At 37.8% G+C, this 19,911-nt stretch overlaps 1 protein-coding gene across 2 annotated transcripts in view; it reads left to right on the top strand.

The window, feature by feature from the left end:
• Positions 1-19,911, top strand: part of myo10l3 (myosin X, like 3) — a 204,169-nt gene that overhangs the window by 145,034 nt on the left and 39,224 nt on the right. For both annotated transcript variants that reach the window (XM_057335986.1, XM_057335987.1), the window contains exons 3-12: positions 8,105-8,263; positions 9,179-9,366; positions 9,817-9,951; positions 10,046-10,184; positions 10,452-10,536; positions 11,097-11,203; positions 13,619-13,748; positions 14,300-14,418; positions 16,532-16,678; positions 16,778-16,878. In XM_057335986.1, the coding sequence (XP_057191969.1) occupies positions 8,105-8,263; positions 9,179-9,366; positions 9,817-9,951; positions 10,046-10,184; positions 10,452-10,536; positions 11,097-11,203; positions 13,619-13,748; positions 14,300-14,418; positions 16,532-16,678; positions 16,778-16,878 (1,310 nt within the window). The remainder of the gene's footprint in view (positions 1-8,104; positions 8,264-9,178; positions 9,367-9,816; positions 9,952-10,045; positions 10,185-10,451; positions 10,537-11,096; positions 11,204-13,618; positions 13,749-14,299; positions 14,419-16,531; positions 16,679-16,777; positions 16,879-19,911) is intronic.

Genomic DNA, 19,911 nt, shown 5'->3' with positions numbered 1-19,911 from the left:
CAATGTAACAAGGTAAAATCCAGTGATGTTTGTAGAGGCCTAGAGTTTGAAGCCTGTTGTGCTCTCTCTGAAACCTGGGGATTTTCCACTGTTTAAAAGTAACCATGATTACGCACGTACGCCACGCCGTCTCGTATGGAGACCATGGCTTGTTTGGTGGTCTCGTGTAGTAACCATTGTATGGCAAATTATTTTAAAAATAATGTAATAACCAGCGTACCACCATTAGATAAGTACCTTGTTGCCTGGGACTTATTGGTGGCAGGCAATTAACAATTGGTTAATAAAAATAAGAGATAACAGGAAAATACCTGATTGGTTTCAGAAGAGACCACCTTTCAGAAATTTTGCTATAACTGTAGACTGGAAAACACTTGGTTTTTAGATGACTTGGAACATCTCACTTTGTTTGGCTCGAGCAAATAAAGTTAACTCCTTGACACCCGGACCTTCTTTGTCTGAGAGATTTTTTTAACTACAAGACTGATATTTTTCCACAACATGATGCTCAAATGTGCTTTAAACATGCTTAAAGTGACATTAAGTGCATTTATATGAACAATCATTGGTTACAGGTACAGATTGTGTCATTAAATCATCAATTCATCATCATAAACCTACTTATATGTGATCATACTTATTAAATGTGATTTCAGATCAACTCATCTATATACTAATGTTCCTATGAATACTTCTCAATACTTTTTAGGTATTTTATCAAGTGCATTTATAACTGTGGTGAATAACAGTGCTTAATACATGTAAAATATATCTATATGTGCTCAGAAATTACACAATACAAACTACAGGAAGTGCAGAACATCATATCAAGGATGTTGACAGTGGATGATTTTTCAAATGTTTTAGTCATCAGGATCCCCTGTACTCTCACACCGTGTCCACACCGGATGCAACCGGCGCGAGGCGACACAACAGAAGACATTAGAAATAGGGCACGATTATTAAATAATCGTCTCATCGCGATTGTTTGACCTCATAGCGATGGATTCAGATCATCGCAGTTATTGTACATCTCTATAGAAGACACTAGGGGGAGCTGTAGTGCCTGCATATTGCATATTTTAGTGTGTATATTGTAATTAAAGCATGGTAATACTTGTAAAATGTACCACCAAAACACAATCACTTTAAAACAAAACTAATGCACATACCATAAAAATAACCTGCAGTACAGTTTAATATTATTTAATCTAAACTCAGCGTGAAAACCAGCCTACCAAAATTTCATTAACATAGAAGTGACCTTTTATTGTAGTCTTGCAAGTGAGAAAAAAACAGACTAGAAGCATTTTTATGACTGATAGCATTTTAATGGTGGCTTCAATTCACTCCTGATCAATTTACTTAATTTACAAGTATTTGGTGTTTGTATTATTGACAGGTAAAAGCCTAATCCTTAAATATATTACCCAATTTTTTCTGAAGTATTTCCAAGAAAAAAAACGAACAATATGGTCGTTTCAAAGCTGAATAATTAAAAAAAAATTTAAATGTCAAAGCTCTAAAACAGACAATTAATCGTCAAAGCCCTAAAAGAGACAATCGTCATAATTAATCGCAATGATTTATTAGACAATTAACCGTCAGCCAACTTTCATAATTACAGTTCCCTATGATCCCTGGCCTCTTTTTGCTTTGAGACATGCACTGCTATTTTATATCTTTCATGTGATTTAGTTAGGATTTCAAATGTTGGACATTTATCCAGTTTTTTGTTTAACTCAACTCAACTCAACTTTATTTATATAGCGCTTTTACAATTTTCATTGTTACAAAGCAGCTGTACATGAGACATATTGACTATAAGCAAAATAATTAAAGTTGTACCTGCAGAAACAAGAAAAGGTTGAAAACACAGAAGACAGACATACCCACATACAAAACACTCCACACACACAATATGCACACGTACTAACACACATAGACATAGAGACACACACACACACACACAGATGGATGCGCACGCACACACACACAACACACACACACGTACGTACACAGACAAGTACGCACACACACACACACTCAGTGAGAGCACACATTTAGGATAAAGGAGAGAGAAGCACAGGTCAAATATAACAGACTATAAATTCCTATATGCAATATTAATTAAGTAAAACTTTAAAATTCTAAAGCAGCCCCCCCGGTCAGGCAGATAGTGCAAAAACAGTATGCAAACGGTGGCGAGGAACCCAAAACTCTAATCGAGAAAAAAAACCTCAGGAGAACCCAGGCCCAACCAGGGGATTCCAGTTCCCCTCTGGCAAAAGCTGCTGCCTCTGCACAAGCTCCAGAGAACTTGCACAACAAGGCTAAATAAAATAAATAAACTTAATAATAAAATAAATTATAGTTTAAGATTATCATTAATAATCTAATAGCATTTGAAGTTTTGTGGTGAAGACATGTCAAGAGACCGCGTCCTTCTTTATCCAGCTCTATCATCTCAGCTCTTGTCAGGTCCCCACTTCCCATTCTCCGCTCTACCATCAGGTCAGGCCATGAACTGCATCCTGCTCGCTGTGGTAACCTTGGAACAATGAGACAAGACTGGCTGAGAGTAGAGTACTGTTCTGTACTCTTTGATGCAACAAGTACATCAGTTGTGTTTTTGGTTCCGGTTGATCTAACTAATGCAGCCTAAACCCTCTGAAGATTTATATTATGGAAGAGTAGTGTATGCAAGATTAAAAAGATGCGTCTTTAGTCTAGATTTAAACTGACAGAGTGTGTCTGCCTCCCGGACAGTGCAGGGAAGACTATTCCAAAGTTTAGGCGCTAGATAGGAAAAGGATCTACCACCTGCACTTGATTTTGAAATTCTAGGTATTACCAACTGACAGGACGCCTGAGAGCGTAATGCACGTGAAGGACTGTAATACAAAAGGAGTTCATTCAAGTACTGAGGAGCTAAACCATGTAAGGCTTTATAGGTAATAAGCAAGATTTTAAAGTTAACGCGATGCTTTATAGGTAACCAGTGCAAGGTTGACAGAACCGGGCTAATATGTTCATACTTTTTTGTACGTGTAAGAACTCGAGCTGCCGCGTTTTGGACCAATTGGAGTTTTTGTAATAAGCCTGCAGGGCAACCACCTAACAGTGCATTACAGTAATCTAGTCTTGATGTCATGAATGCATGAATTAACTTCTCTGCATCTGAGATTGACAGCATATGACGTAGTTTAGATATATTCTTAAAATGGAAAAACGCAATTTTACAGGTGTTGGCGACGTGGCTCTCAAATGACAGATTACTATCGAATAGAACGCCAAGATTCTTTGCTGACGACGAGGGTTTTATGGAACATCCGTCAATAGTTAAACAGTATTCTTGGTTGTTACTTATAGCAGTTTTCGGTCCAATAAGTAACACTTCCGTTTTGTCCGAGTTCAGTAATAAAAAGTTGTTACTCATCCAGTTTTTTATATCGACTATGCATTCCATTATTCGATGGAACTGCTGTGTTTCATGAGGCTTCGAGGAAATATAAAGTTGAGTATCATCAGCATAACAGTGAAAGCTAACTCCGTGTCGCTTTATTATATCTCCTAGAGGTAGCATGTATAATGCGAAGAGCAGAGGCCCTAAGACTGAGCCCTGTGGTACACCGTACTGGACTTGCGATTTGCGTGACACCTCATTGTTTATTGCTACAAATTGAAAACGGTCGGATAAATAAGATTTAAACCATTTCAAAGCTATTCCCTTAATGCCGACATAATTTTCGAGTCTATGTAGGAGTGTGCTGTGGTCAATGGTATCGAATGCAGCACTAAGGTCTAGCAGCACCAATAACGAGATACAACCTCGGTCAGACGCCAATAGCAGATCATTTGTAACTCTGATCAAAGCAGTCTCTGTACTGTGACATGCTCTAAATCCAGACTGGAATTCTTCATTGATGTCATTCCTTTGGAGGAAGGAGCATAATTGAGTTGAAACTACTTTTTCCAGAACTTTAGATATGAAAGGTAGATTCGATATAGGCCTGTAGTTCCTTAGTTCTCTAGGGTCGAGTTGGGGTTTTTTGACAAGGGGCCTTATAACAGCCACCTTATATGCTTTAGGCACATGTCCTAATGTCAGAGATGAGTTAATAATACCAAGAAGAGGATCTATAATTTCTGGGAGCATCTCTTTCAGTAGATTTGTAGGTATAGGGTCTAGTATGCATGTTGTTGATTTAGATGATCTAATAATTTTAGACAGCTCATCTTGATCTACGGTATAAAATAATTGCATTTTCTCCTTAAGGGCGCTGTAGTTAGTTTGTTCAGCGGGTTTCACTTCTGATTGCATTGTTATAATTTTTTCTCTAATATCTTGGATTTTATATGTGAAGTAGTTCATAAATTCATCACTGCTATGCTGATATACAGGATCAGAAGTCACTGACGATTTATTTTTTGTTAATTTAGCCACCGTGTTAAATAAAAACCTAGGGTTGTGCTGGTTTTCTTCTATTAGTGATGAAAAGTAGGCGGATCTAGAAGTTATTAGGGCTTTCCTGTATTTTCGAATACTATCCTTCCATGCTGTACGAAATACCTCTAATTTAGTTTTCTTAAAGTTGCGCTCCATTTTTCGGGCCGCTTTCTTTAGAGCCTGAGTGTGTTCATTATACCACGGTGTGGGGCTGCCATTTTTAATCTTCTTTAAACGTAGTGGAGCAACTTTGTCTAGCGTTACCGAGAAGGTGGAATTAAAATTTTCAGTGGTAATGTCAAGATCTTCAACGTTATTTCTCATGATTTGAGACAATTCGGGCAGATTATCGAGAAACGCATCTTTGGTAGTTGAAGTTATTGTTCTACCATATTTGTAACAATGAGTTTTATTTGCAGCCGTAGGCCAGTGAAGCAAACATAATACCAGATAATGATCCGAAATGTCTTCACTCTGCTGAAGGATTTTAACGTCGTCCACATTTATACCGTAAGACAGTATTAAATCTAAAGTATGATTACGAAGGTGAGTGGGTCCTGACACATGTTGACTAATGCCCATGGAGTTAAGAGTGTCTTTGAAAGCCATTCCTAAGGCATCTGTAACGTTATCTACGTGGATGTTAAAGTCACCAACGACAAGGAGTCTATCTGCGGCCAGTACTAGTTCTGATAAGAACCCACCAAATTCTTTAATAAAATCTGTGTGGTGCCCTGGAGGCCTATATACAATAGCTAGAATCAATTTAAAAAGTGTTTTATCTTTAGTATTAGGTGTTGAAACATGAAGAACCATGACTTCAAAAGAATTATATTTAGAGTTCGACTTCTGGGAAATGCTAAGAGAGTTATTGTAAAGTGCTGCGACACCTCCCCCTCTGCCTTTTAGACGAGGCTCGTGTTTATAATAATAATCTTGGGGGACAGATTCATTTAAAGCAATATAATCATCTGGTTTTAGCCATGTTTCTGTCAAACAAAATGTTTCTGTTTCTGTTTACTGTCGTGTTTTTCATTCAGTTGTCATGTCCCCCTGATTGTGCTTACGTGATCATCAGACTGACATCAGTGAGATCAGAGTGATACTATCAGAGTGAGGCATATGAGATATTGTTGAGTGGGAGAGACAGATTGTCTGACTAATGGTTCTGATTATATGAGTCAAGATATTAGAACAGCAGCAGAAAGCTCAATGTATATACTGTACTATTAAATGTCCCTTTGTCCCTGGGGACAAAGTAAATTAGGGCAGATGGCACTTTCTGCAAACATTTTGCAAATTCTAGGCAAAGGGTGACTGCTTTGAAGGTGCTAAAATATAGTCACAACATAATTCCCACAGTTACAGTTGTGTTATTTCACTGTTTTGATGGGTTTAGTATTATTCCAAAACGTGGAAAAAATCGAAATAAAGAATGAATAAGTGATCCTAAACATTTGACTGGTTGTGTATGTTAGATATTAACCTCTGAGCTACAAAACTATCATCAAATGTGAAAGATAACTCTTTTTAATTTTTTTAATTTGTTTTTGTTTATTAAAAAGAAATTTCCCCCTAAAACGCCTACCTTTTTGAGACAATAAAAGTGTGTGCTGACAGAGGCTTAAAAACATCAGTATCATAAATTTGAGCACCGTGTGAACCAGTCCATTTGCGAGTGTCAATCCATCCCTTAATGTATCTGTTACATTCTGTAAATGTCTGTTAAAAACGTATGTATTGTCATGTTTTGTTACCATACACTGTAGCTTTTCCATCAGCGCTGAAAGCGATCATCTCCCAGATAAGAATGTGGGGAATCAGTCTCCAAAACCACGGAATGTTTTATTGCTTAAACATCCATGACCTCTGAGCTGGGTGTCTGTGAGTGGATCAGATGGCTGGTGGATTTTATGGATGAACTTTAACCCAGTGAGGCGTTTGCTTCCTGCTGGCCTGAGAAATGACCCTCAGAGAGCAGATTTCTTGTCTGGTCAAGGCTTGCTGTTTGGTTCCCATCATCATTGCTGTCACACAGAGATAAAGTAAACTATGATACACATATATACAGAACTATGTGAACTATGAGCTGCTCTGCTTTTGGAACAATGGCTGCATTACACGTGAATGAGTGATGAGGAGGTAATAGCGCCCCCCTGGAACAAACTCAGTGCATTGCGTTTGTCTGTATTTTTTGGAATCACAGTGCCACTCACTCAGAGTCACACCCTTAGATGTTATTGAATTTCGCAACACCAAAGAAATGTGAGAGCCACAGTACAGGAATATTGCCAGGATATTCATGGATAAATAATGATGGTGCATGTTATCCTGCAATCTGTAACTCTTGCATCTGGTTGCCACTGCAACTTTATGCGTTACCATAAACAAGATGTTGTCTGTACATATTCAGCAAATTAATGAAATTCTCATGCTTTTAAACTAAGGTCCAGTGTGTCGTGGCGAAGAGAACACAAAATCCAATAGCAAGTGTAACAAAGTTTATTATAATAAAGTGAGCAAAGGCAAGACAATGAATGGATGTTGACAAGGTGAGTAGATTCCAGATGCAGAGATCCAATGGTAAACTGAACCAGTCAACCACCAAAGGGCGATCCAAATGGCAACTTGGTATTCCTCTGCAAGATAAGAATCCCAGACAACTCCTGGACAGATCTGACAAGAACCTAGAGTGAGACAAACATGAGTGAACAACGATCTGACAACGAGCATGGAGATTTACAGGGCAGATATAGGCAGCCGGCAATGCAGAACAGGTGAAGCCAAGCTGATTGCTAATCAGCACCCTGGTTTCTAGGGCAACGCTAACCAGCAACAGACATGAGACAAACAAGCAGGAATGAGCACACAGATCCATGAACCGTGTGTGAAATTTAGCAGCATCTAGGGGTGAGGTTTACGAATAGCAACCAATGACTCACTCCACCGCTCCCCATCCCTTTCAAAGCACTACGTTGGCTGACACAGCACTATGTCGTCACGTTTTCGCTTCTTTCCCGATGGAGATAATGTATTTTAGAAATGCGCACTGTAGAGCAGTGTGTCCATTTAGGGCTACTGTAGAAACGTCATGGCGAATTCCATGCAAGAGAATCCGTGGTGTATGTAGATGTATGTAGCTCAATTCAAAGGTAAAAACAACACTTCATTATGTAAGGTCTTTATACACCTCTGAAGACATAGTTATGTATATCATATTGCATTAATATATATTACATTTCAAATGCAACAGGTAATAGAGACATCAGCCTTGTGATTCCTGGATGCGTGTCCAGGAATCTGAGGACAGATCGGAGAGGAAGTTTTAAGGACAGTGAAAGTGAGAGGGGCACTTTAAGGATGTCATGGGGTTTTGTTTCAGGAATGTGAAACAACTTGGCAGAGAGAGGTAGAGAGAGAGAGAGAGAGAGAGAGAGAGCAGGCCCTGGCAGATTAGTTAGACAAGCTACAAGCCCACACACACTGTGTGTAAGTCAGCGTTTGTGTGGTACAGCATTTGTCACAGGTCATGCCCTCACATGCCAGCCTTAGAGTAGAGTGCATGTCAATCAATTGTTCAATTACAACATCATAAGTGCAAGAAGTGTGTTAATGTTGATAATCACTTCATCTGTGTGTTTTTGTGTGTTGAAGGTGATAACTCTGGATCAGGAGGAGGTAAACAGGCTCAAGGTTTCTCCAATGCATCCCACCAGCATCAATGGAGTGGAGGACATGTCCACTCTGGCCGAGTTGCATGAGGCCGCCATCATGCACAACCTCTTCCTACGGTACCAGAAGGACCTCATTTATGTAAGCTTACTTTTTCATGCATTATTTATATTTTACACAATTAAACTGATATTATACAGTCGCGGAAAATAAGAAAATAAGAGACCATTCCAAAACTTAATTTAATCATCATATCTAGATGTATTGTGGCCATTCCTGTCCAGAGTCTGTTGAATTTCAACAAAATCAAATCTCATGAGTCACCCAACATCAATGTGAAAGACAGATGAAAACTGTGATAAAATCAACATACATTTTTGTACTTTTCCTAAATACATGTACAAATATTACTGTTGGATTGCAGCATCTTTTCTGTTATTTTGACCTGTTTCTCCAGTTTTTATTTTCTGAAAATAAATGCAGATAGAAACAAAATTTGAATTATTCTATTTGAATTTTGATAGAAATATTGTTAGTAGTTCAAAGAATGAAACAAAAACAATCATTTTACCTAAACACATACCTACAATTAGTAAAAAAAAGGTCTTTAATTTTTTCAGCAGCTGTATATACATTAAACTCGTATAGAATTTGCAGTGTTTTCATGTGCCCAAGGGTAAAAAAACGAAACATTGAAAAGACTCCAAGGACTTTGCTCTGTTAAGCTTTTGGAGTGTTTAATCTGAGCTGTACTCTGTGCAGAATGTTGCAGAATTTTGGAAGCATCTGCAACATCGGGAATATTGCATTGATTTTGATGCAGAGAAAGGCATATGTGTGGCCCTGGCTATATCAATGAAAGACATACTCTTTTCATGCTTCAATGCTACAATTACAATACTTACCATATGAAACGCTTGGATAATACACTACTAAACATTTTTCTTCAATAACAAAGTCCAAAGTATTGCCCTTTTCCATAAATCCATCAATATTAAATATAGTACATTATGTGAACACTTACAGTAAAACTCATCATTCTTTGGTGTTTTGCAGACTAACATTGGCTCCATCCTGGCAGCTGTGAATCCATATAAGCAGATAGCAGGTCTGTACGACCCTGAGGCAGTAGATGTGTACAGCAAACATCATCTGGGTGAACTGCCGCCACACATCTTTGCCATAGCCAATGAGTGTTACCGCTGCCTGTGGAAGAGACATGATAGTCAGTGTGTGCTCATCAGGTAACGTCCTGTCAACCTGGTGTCTGTTTCAAAGTCAAATCGTATTACAACATTTTGTCGTTAGTTCAAAAAAGATTGTATAATTCATTGTAGATACATTTTATAGACAGTTAATCAGTGAATCTGACTAGACTGCTGCTCGTGATTTGTGCTTTTGTTATTTTCAAACACACGCACACTCCAAACACAAAATTTCCAAACTACTTTAATCCAATCAGACTGATACAAGTGAATAGAAATACTCATACATTTGAATTATAATGTATGTTTTCTTGCAACCTTTGGAACCAGGAAGAATGGCAATTTATTCGCTCAGTGGTAGGAATCAGTGATAGGAAGGAACTTATATAATAACTATATAAAGTACATTATAATCATTCTCCAAACCCCTAATGTGCTTAAGTGTTGTGTGTTTGATAACATTGTAGGGTATTTTTCATGTGTTTTTAGTGGTGAGAGTGGTGCTGGGAAGACAGAAAGCACTAAACTGCTGCTAAAGTTTCTATCTGTCATGAGTCAGAACTCCACAGGTTCTCCACTGTCAGAGAAAACTACGAGAGTGGAGCAGGCCATCGTACAGAGCAGGTACCATCACATACACACGCTCACACATACTCTGTATACAGAGACGTTGTCTTCCTTTTTATTTTAACAACTGTATCTTTCTCCTCTACTCCAGTCCAATAATGGAAGCGTTTGGAAATGCAAAAACTGTTTACAACAACAACTCCAGTCGCTTTGGCAAGTTCATTCAGCTTCACTTCTCTCAATGTGGAAACATTCAGGGAGGCTGTATTATTGATTACTTACTTGAAAAGGTATGTTTGGTTCATCATTTCTACGTTTAAAGAATGTTTTGGCCAAAACAAACAAACATGATGTAAAATTAAGGAGACGTGTTTAAAAGGTTGTGAAGATCATGTCACCTAAATTGTTTATAATATAATTCTAACAAAAAAATGCAGTTTAAGCATTGCCTAGACTTTTGTACCCCAAATCGACATTGTATATTTCTGTACGTACTGTAAATGCTGTGTATAGTTTTGAATGATACAAAACTAATATGAAGCTAAATTACATTTCAGAATCGAGTTGTCCGGCAGAATCCGGGAGAGAGGAACTATCACATATTTTATGCATTGTTGTCAGGTGCCCACCATGAGCACAGAGGTGAGATTTATGCATATACAGTCGGGGGGAAAATAATTTTTCTGAATTTACTATTTAAAGGTACTGTATGTGTTTAGGTAAAATGAATTTTGTTTCATTCTGTGAACGGCTAACAATATACTAACAAAAATATTGTTTCTATTTGCATTTATTTTTAAAGAAAAGAAAAAATTATCTGTTTTTTTTCAGACCTCATGTTCACTTTTAAGCAATACAACAGTAATATGTATTTAGGAAAAGTAAAAAATGTTTTTTGTTTGTGATAACCTTGATTTTATCACAGTTTTCATGTGTCTTATCATGCTGTCAGTCTTTCTCATTGCTGTTGGATGACTCCTGAGGTTTGATTTTGTTGAAATTCAACAGACACTGGACTGGCCACAATACATCTACAAATGCTGATTAAATGAAAAATTGGAATGCTCTCTTTATTTTTTCTGCGTCTGTACTTTATTACCCTTAAACTATCACCTGTTTCTCACCTGTTTATTACCCTTAAACTATCACATGTTTCACTGGTCATTGTGTTGAACCCTGTGTATTTTGTTTTTCTTAATCAGAAATGTATATGTTGGCTGATTCTCCCGATGCATATCATTACCTGAATCAGTCTGGCTGTGTGAAGGACAGAAGTCTGGATGACAAACAGCTTTATGCTAGTGTGATGGTGAGCAGGTTTAAATGTTTGATAAGAAATCCTAAATGTGTGCTCTCACTGAGCGTGTGTGTGTGTGTGTGTGTGCGTGTGTGTGTGTGTGCGTACTTGTCTGTGTACGTACAGTGAGGGAAATAAGTATTTGATCCCCTGCTGAATTTGTAAGTTTGCCTACTTACAAACAAATGAAGGGTCTATAATTTTTATGGTGGGTTTATTTTAACTGATAGACACAGAATATTAAAAAAATCAGGGGGAAAAAATGTTATATAAAGGTTATAAATTGATTTGCATTTCAGTCAGTGAAATAAGTATTTGATCCCCTACCAACTAGCAAGAATTCTGGCTCCACAGATTGGTTATGTGCCTATATGGACCACAGATTAGTCCTGTCACTTTAAGAAAGTACTCCTAAATCAGCTTGTTATGTATATAAAAGATGCCTGCCAACAGAATCTGTATCTTCCAGTTCAACCTCTCCAACACCATGGTCCAGACCAAATAGGTTTTAAAGGATGTCAGCGACAAGATTGGAGACCTGCACAAACCTTGAATAGGCTACAGACAGAAGCTTGGTGAGAAGGAGACAACTGTTGGTGTGATTATTTGGAAATAGAAGATATACAAAATAACTATCAAATGCCCTTGTTCTGGAGCTCCCTGCAATATTTCCCCAATGGGGTAAAGATGATCATGAGAAATGTTAAAGATCAGCCCAGAACTACACGGAAGAAGCCTGTTAATGATTTCAAGACAGTTGGGAACACAGTTAGCAAGCAAAACATTGGTAACACATTGGTAACACGCTATGCCACAGTAGACTGAAATCCTGAAGCACCCGCAAGGTCCTCCTGCCCAAGAAGGCCCGCCTGGCTCGTCTTAAGTTTGACAATGAACATAAAATGATTCAGAAAAGGCTTTGGCGAAAGTGCTGGCACTGCTGTGAGACCAAAATGGACTCCTGTGTTTGGAGGGAGAGAAATGCTGACTATGAGCCCAAGAACATCATGTCTACAGAGAAGCACAGTGTTGGAAACATTCTGCTTTAGGGCTTTTTCTCTGCTACAGGTATACAGGATGACTTCACCGCATTGAGGGGCTGAGGGACGGGCCCATGTACCGTAAAATCTTGGACGAGAACCTCCTCCCCTTAACTAGGTCACTGAAGATGGGTCATGGATGAGCCTTTAACATGACAAAGACGCAAAACATATTGCCAAGACAACCAAATAGTGGCTTAAGGAGAAGCACATTAAATGTCCTAGCCAGTCTCTAGACCCTAGTCCTATAGAACCTCTGTGAAGGAGGCTAAAACTCCAATTTGCTGAGCGACAGCCAAGAAACCTTAAAGATTGACAGAGGAGTGGACTAAATGTATCCGGACACATGTGCAAACCTGGTGACCAACTATCAGAAATGTCTGACCTCTGTGCTTGCCAACAAGGGTTTCTCCACAAAGTACAAAGTTATGTTTTGCTTGGGGATCAAATACTTATTTCACTGACTGAAATGCAAATCAATTTATAACCTTTATATAACATTTTTTCCCCTGATTTTTTTTAATATTCTGTGTCTATCAGTTAAAATAAACCCACCATAAAAATTATAGACCCCTTCATTTGTTTGTAAGTAGGCAAACTTACAAAATCAGCAGGGGATCAAATACTTATTTCCCTCACTGTAGTCTGTGTGTGTGTGTGTTGTGTTGTGTGTGTGTGTGTGCGTGCGTGCGCATCCGTGTGTGTGTGTGTGTCTCTATGTCTATGTGTGTTAGTACGTGTGCATATTGTGTGTGTGGAGTGTTTTGTATGTGGGTATGTCTGTCTTCTGTGTTTTCAACCTTTTCTTGTTTTTGCAGGTACAACTTTAATTATTTTGCTTATAGTCAATATGTCTCATGTACAGCTGCTTTGTAACAATGGAAATTGTAAAAGTGCTATATAAATAAAGTTGAGTTGAGTTGAGTTGAGAAAACAACAGAACATTTTGACAGAAAGAAGAAAACAATTAAATTGACCACAGTGGCATTTTGTCACTTTCATTGTCATTTCACTGGCCCAACCTTGTTTTTTTTTATTGATTTGAATGTAAAACCCTAGTGTCTTTGACAGTAATAATTTTCTGTTGAAATATTCACCTAATAGGTTTTAAAGTCTCCCACTAGAGGGCACCATATCATCATTTTTGCTGTACCCTGTCAAATATGAATTAGTTATGACTAGTTCAATGGAAGTTTATTTATTTGAAACAAACTTTTTCTTGTATTTTTAATACACATCTATATAATATTTGGCTAATTTAGCTATTGTTTTCTATTGAAGATCCACCTACTTAAAATGATAATTGTCAACTATATTGAACTGAAATGAAAGCATAAAAATTTACTTTTCTGATTCATCATGCCTTTGTTTTGTTTAATGATTGCAGGAAGCATTAAAGGTGATGGAGTTCACTGAGGAAGAGATCCGAGATGTCTTTAAGCTCCTTTCTGGAGTCTTACAGATCGGCAACATCGAGTTCATGACTGCAGGTGGTGCTCAGATCGCCACTAAAGGAGGTGAGAGACAGACCAGCATTTTCAGATGCACATTTCTTTAATAGTTGTCTCATCTGCCATCTGCCACGGACAGATCTCCACACAGAGTAATGCATGCAGAGACACGCTGATGCCTGTCAGAATTCACTCTGTAAAAGGCATTTTACATTTCAGAGGGAGGATGATAAAAGTCCGTGGCAGTTCGAGAACATGTCTGATGAGTGATGACCCACATTTTCCTCTCTTAGGGATACCTCACCCGAAACTGTTATAATTTATTCACCCCAAACTTGTATATGACTCTTTCTTCTGTGGAACACAAAATAAGAGATTTCGAAAAAAGATTTGTCCATACAATGGAAGTCAATGGGGGTCAATGTTGTTTGGTTACCAACATTTTTAAAAATATCTTTTGTGTTCTTCAGAAGAAAGAAAGTGATTCAGAGTAAGTAAATGCTGAAAGAATTTTTATATTTGGGTGAACTATCCCTTCAAGAAAAGGGATAAAAAGAAAGAGAAACACTTCACACAACTGTAATCTTATGTTGTGTGTGTTTATTTGTGAACGACAGTGGTCGGTGTGGTCAGTGATCTACTGGGGCTCGACTTCTTTCAGCTCTCTGAGGTTCTGACTCAGCGCTCCATGATTCTAAGAGGAGAAGAGATCTGTTCACCTCTCACTGTGGAACAGGTAAAGAATCTGTTTGTCGGTTTCAAAATGACTCTTGTGTGCCCTCAGTGCGTCCAGAGCACCGCCGGTTCTTCTCCCTCTCCAGGCCCAGACTCACACTAACACACTGTGATTAAAACACACACTGACACCCACACGCCTCTGAAAACGTCTTTGCGTGACTTGGTACCATTTCCTGTTTTTTGTCCCCCTCAGATTCCTTCTATAATAACTCAGTGATAAAGATCTCATGGGAAAACACACAATACAGGCAGAGAGCAGAGACAGCGGTTAGCAGTTGCCTAATGGGGGCAGTCTATCACACAAATATGCATGTTAAACACAGGGAAAAAAAATCACTGTAGTATTACCACAACTCGTTCTTAAAGAATTCCTCCCATCTGCAAGGCTTGTTTTTTTTGTAATGTTAAATGAGACAGAGATTGAGAATGAGAGTAAGGGTGTGTGTAAAATGAGACCTCAACCCACATTCTCTCATAAATCTTGTCCAGCATGTAAAACTTTGTGACAGGCCGAGTAGAAACACACAAGCAATCTTTTCATGAACAAAGACAATAGCCACTGGCCTGTATCAGGAGTCATAAAGTAGGGGCCACTTCTTCATGGAGGCCCCTTATATTCCTTCTTTCCCATAATGCATTAGCACAGTGGTCAGGACCTCAACAGACGCAGCTGTCTGTATCCTGTACAAACAGGCATTCTTTCAGGTCTTTCCTATGGAGCCAACACACAGAAATGTGTCTTGAGTATTTATAATGTAGTTTAAACAATAGAGGAGAGTTCAATTTCTGTCCTGCTGAATTCAGTAATTCAGTGAGTCCGGGTTACTGCTGGGTTTATGACTTGAACTGTTTAATGAGGCCTGAAACTTTAGAAGCACATATTTCTCATATAAATCTCATATACTGTATTCCTGCATTTTGCCTGATGACTGGATTGAAATTCGTAGGAAAAGCTTAAAGGATCAGTTTACAAAAAATGAAAACTCGATATTCATTTACTCACCCTCAAGTTGTTCCAAATCTGTAGAAATGTCTTTGTTTTGATTAACACAGACAAAGATATTTCGAAGAATGCTTGTAACCAAACAGTTCTTGGTCACCATTGACCACTATAGTAGGAAAAATTGCTTTATATATTTCTTTGTTCTGTTGAACTCAAAAGAAGATATTTAGGAGAATGTAGGAAAGCAAACAGTTCTGGGGCACTTTTGACTACCATTGTAATTTTTCCTACTATGGTAGGAACTGTTTGGTTACAAGCATTCTTCCAAATATCTTTCTCTGTGTTCATCAGAAGAAAGGAACAACTCGAGGGTGAGTAAATGATGGAAGAATGTTTGTTCTTGGGTAAACTATGCCTTTAAATCTTCTCCTTGTAAAAGCACAAAGTACTGTATCTTGGTTAAATAAAAAAACTTTCTATAAATATTATTTTTGGATTGCAACATACCTTGTTTAAGTTCATTTGTCTATTTAAGATTGATGATTTTGTGCTATGTTACTTGTATAAGATAACAACTAGAGGGACTTCACACAAGAAATACCATGGTGGACTTGCACAATTACATAGAATAACATTTCTTTAGATTCAGCCCATAATGAAAACTTTACATTTTATTTCTGTTGAAATGCAAGTTATATTTTGTTATAACCCCTGGAGTCAGTGGGTGTTGATGTGGTTTTAAATTGCATTATTAAGGACTTATTAAATATGTCTGATGTAATCCCTTACAGAAAAGACACATGAATTTCACATGTCATCACATGTATACAACATGTGTTTAACATGTGCAAAAAACACGTGTGATCACATGTGAAATGTGTGTTTTTGGAACATTTTGGTGTGAATTCCCACGTGAAACCCATGGGATAACATGTTAAAAACCCATGGGATGACATGTGCAACATGTGGTGACGTGAATAACATGTGATCACATGTGGAGACATGTCGCATATGTTATCCCATGGGTTTCACGTGGGAATTCACATGGAATTCACACCAAAATGTTCCAAAAACACACATTTCACATGTGATCACATGTGTTTTTTGCACATGTGAATTTCGTGTATCTTTTCTGTAAGGGATATTTCTCTTTCTCTTCTCTCCAAAGGCAATTGATTCCAGGGACTCAGTGGCCATGGCATTGTATTCCCAATGTTTTTCTTGGATCATTGCCCGAATTAACCAGAAAATCAAAGGAAAAGACAATTTCAAGTCCATTGGAATTTTAGACATCTTTGGCTTTGAGAACTTCAAGGTGAGTGGATTTCTTACACAACATACAAAGGAAAAATCTTCCAGTCAGTTAGACTGTCAATTTCATGTTATCATATTTTTTAATTTTTTTATCCTCCAGGTAAACCGGTTTGAGCAGTTTAACATTAACTATGCCAACGAGAAGCTCCAGGAGTACTTCAACAAGCACATCTTCTCCCTGGAGCAGCTTGAATATAACAGGTGAGTCTCACCAACGTCACCAACAGTTCCATTGTAGGGATGCACAATAAATTATCGGCCATATCGGTATCGGCCGCTAGATGGTAATTTTTAATGTTATCTTATCGGGCTGATAATAAAATTAGGCCGATAAATGATGAATCATTTCTGTGGTTGAACCCCTTCATGCATGCTGCTCACAGTTAAAATCCAGTACAGTACGGTTTTTCTGTAGTAGTGATTATTCACTTACTGCTATTAGTAAAACATTGTTGATGTAGGTACAGTATGTAGATATTTATAAATGTGTAATTTAAAGGGATACTTAACCAAAAATGAAAATTCTGTCATCATTGACTCACCTTCGAGTTCCAGATTTATTTGTGTATAAATTTCTTAGTTCTGATGAACACAGAGAAAGATATTTGGAATAATGCTTATAACCAAACAGATCTCAACCCCCGTTGACTCCCATAGTAGGAAAAAAACAATGGTAGTCAAAAGTGCCCCAGAACTGTTGCTGTCCTACATTTTTCAAAATGTCTTCTGGGAAAAAAGAGAACTAATGGTTACCTTGTTTTCTGCAGTGAATGTTTTCAAATAAAAGCAGTCGTCCACTTTTTGCCTTTTGTTTCAGTCTCATAAAATTGTATATTTATATTTAGATACCGTATATCGGTTATCGGCTCCCAATGTTTAAGAACGATCGGTTATCATTATTGGCAAAAATGTACATATCTGTGCGCCCCTACTCCATTGGTTAACAAAGAAGCCCAATGGTACAGTATAAATTTGTCAGGGAAAAGTACTTTATTGCTGCGACATAGTTTTACTGTGCTTATATAGTACTAAACTCCCTTTCAACCTCTGCATTAATTCTATGAAAATTTAAGGTTTATGAATGGCCAGAAACATACGTTGGCCAAGAAGATGTGAATGCGCCTGTTGTGCTAGTCAGAAACCTCAAAACACAAAGGGACAAAAGAGATATCTTTAAATACCTTATAACTTTAGGAGCAAGTTACAAATAAACTATAAAATACTATACTAACTATAAGAAAATAAAGTTTATACTAACAAGATAAATTTTTTGACTATAGTGGTGTGTTGGTCTAACCAAGGTTATTTTAGCTGACTAAAATGAAAACTTTTAATATGTTTCTGTTTATTGAAATCAAATAAATTATTGGCCTAAAAATTATTGCAAAAACTTGAACTAAAGAGTTGTTTTAATGTTGCCTCAGAAATTAACTGAAATAAGTATAAGGGACTAAAATTATAATAAAAATAAAAAACTAAAATAAAAATAAATTAATCTTAAATAGAAACACAAATACATAATTAAAGCTGCAAGCAGCGATGATCGGGCCCTCGCGCAAAAGTGCAACTGCAACCCTGTGCCATCACCACCCGTCGGCCTCAGGAACAGTGAACGGTGGGCAACACATTATAGATTTTTCCATGCCATATTTCCTATTGCCAGCTGGTGGCGCTATTACTATAAGTGAACACTGACATGGATATGTGTACATGACAGGACTCTTATCAAACATGTGAAGTGTGAGGCCGTTCAGACATTATGTGCCTGAGTTACTATAGCTTCCTGTTTCATGGCGAAACATGAAACTGTGTCAGGCCGCCACGGACACGCCCCTCAACGAAAAGTCAGCAACTTGCAATGTATCGTCACAAAGGTCTGAAGATCATACTGGCCAAATATGATTCTGACCTGTTTAAATCTGTATGAGGAGTAAATCACAGTTTAAAACATGCTACTTCCTGTTTCCTGCAGGTGGCACTATAACAGTATCTGAATATTACCATGTAGATGTCTTCAGGCCAGGACTTTTATCAAATGTGTGAAGTGTGAGACTGTTCGGACATTTTGTGCCTGAGTTACTATAACTTCCTGTTTCATGGCGAAACATCAAACTTGGTCAGGCCGCCATGGACCTCAACAAAAAGTCAGGAACTTGCAATGTATCATCACAAAGGTCTGAAGATCATACTGGCCAAATATATTGCTGACCTGTTTGAATCTCTATGAGTTAATCACAGTTTAAAACATGCCACTTCCTGTTTCCTGCAGGTGGCGCTATAACTGTATCTGAATATTACCATGTAGATGTCTTCAGGCCAGGATTTATATCAAATGTGTGAAGTCTGGGTGAAGTCTGGGGCCTGTTGGACATTGAATGAATGAGTTACAACAACTTCCTGTTCATGGCGAAACTCCAAACTTTGGCAGGCCGCCAGGGTCACGTTCCCCCACGAAAAGTCAAGATCTCCGCAATTTAGCTTCGCAAAGGCCTTAAGATGAAAATGACATGAAGATGATGTTGATCGGATTAAAACTCTAGGAGGAGTTCGTTAAAGTACGACGACTGGAAATTGAAACAAATTACAAAATTGCACAGGAAATCAAAAATAACGGACTTCCTGTTGGGTTTAGAGATATGCTCCAAGAGACTTTTCTTAATTATTCGGGGAGCTCTATCAGCCCACCAAATTTGGTGCATGTACGTATTGCGTAGCGGCCTGGGCAGTTCTAGGTGGCGCTAGCGAGCCATTTTGCCACGCCTAATTTTAAAACCCATATCAGACGTAAATTTTTGCAAGGTCTGATGCGTGTGCAAATTATTGTGAGTTTTTGAGCATGTTTAGGCCTTCAAATTAGTGATCAAAGAGGGAGAAGAAGAAGAAGAAGAAGAAGAAGAAGAAGAAGAAGAAGAAGAAACAACACAGAAACAAAAGGGCTCTGCACTACGGTGCAAGCCGGTGGCTTGCTCCTCCGTGCTCGGGCCCTAATAACAGAATTTCTAAAAATGTTACAAAAATTGTCATAAAAACTAAATCTAATCTAAAAATAAAAGCTAATTAATAAAACTAAAAACAAAACTATAATAACTCTGGGTCTAACTTACAAAAAGTAATGTAAAAACATAAAAAATGTGAAAATATTATGTTGAAATGACTGGTAAAGCCAATTTGATTGTATTTACAAATTCAAGGCAGCAATCTTTTTTACTCTGTTGAAGCTAATGGTTGCTTTTG

Source organism: Triplophysa rosa, linkage group LG6, assembly GCF_024868665.1.
Source record: "Triplophysa rosa linkage group LG6, Trosa_1v2, whole genome shotgun sequence".
Lineage (NCBI taxonomy): Eukaryota > Metazoa > Chordata > Actinopteri > Cypriniformes > Nemacheilidae > Triplophysa > Triplophysa rosa.
This window is presented reverse-complemented; position numbering and strand designations above follow the sequence as displayed.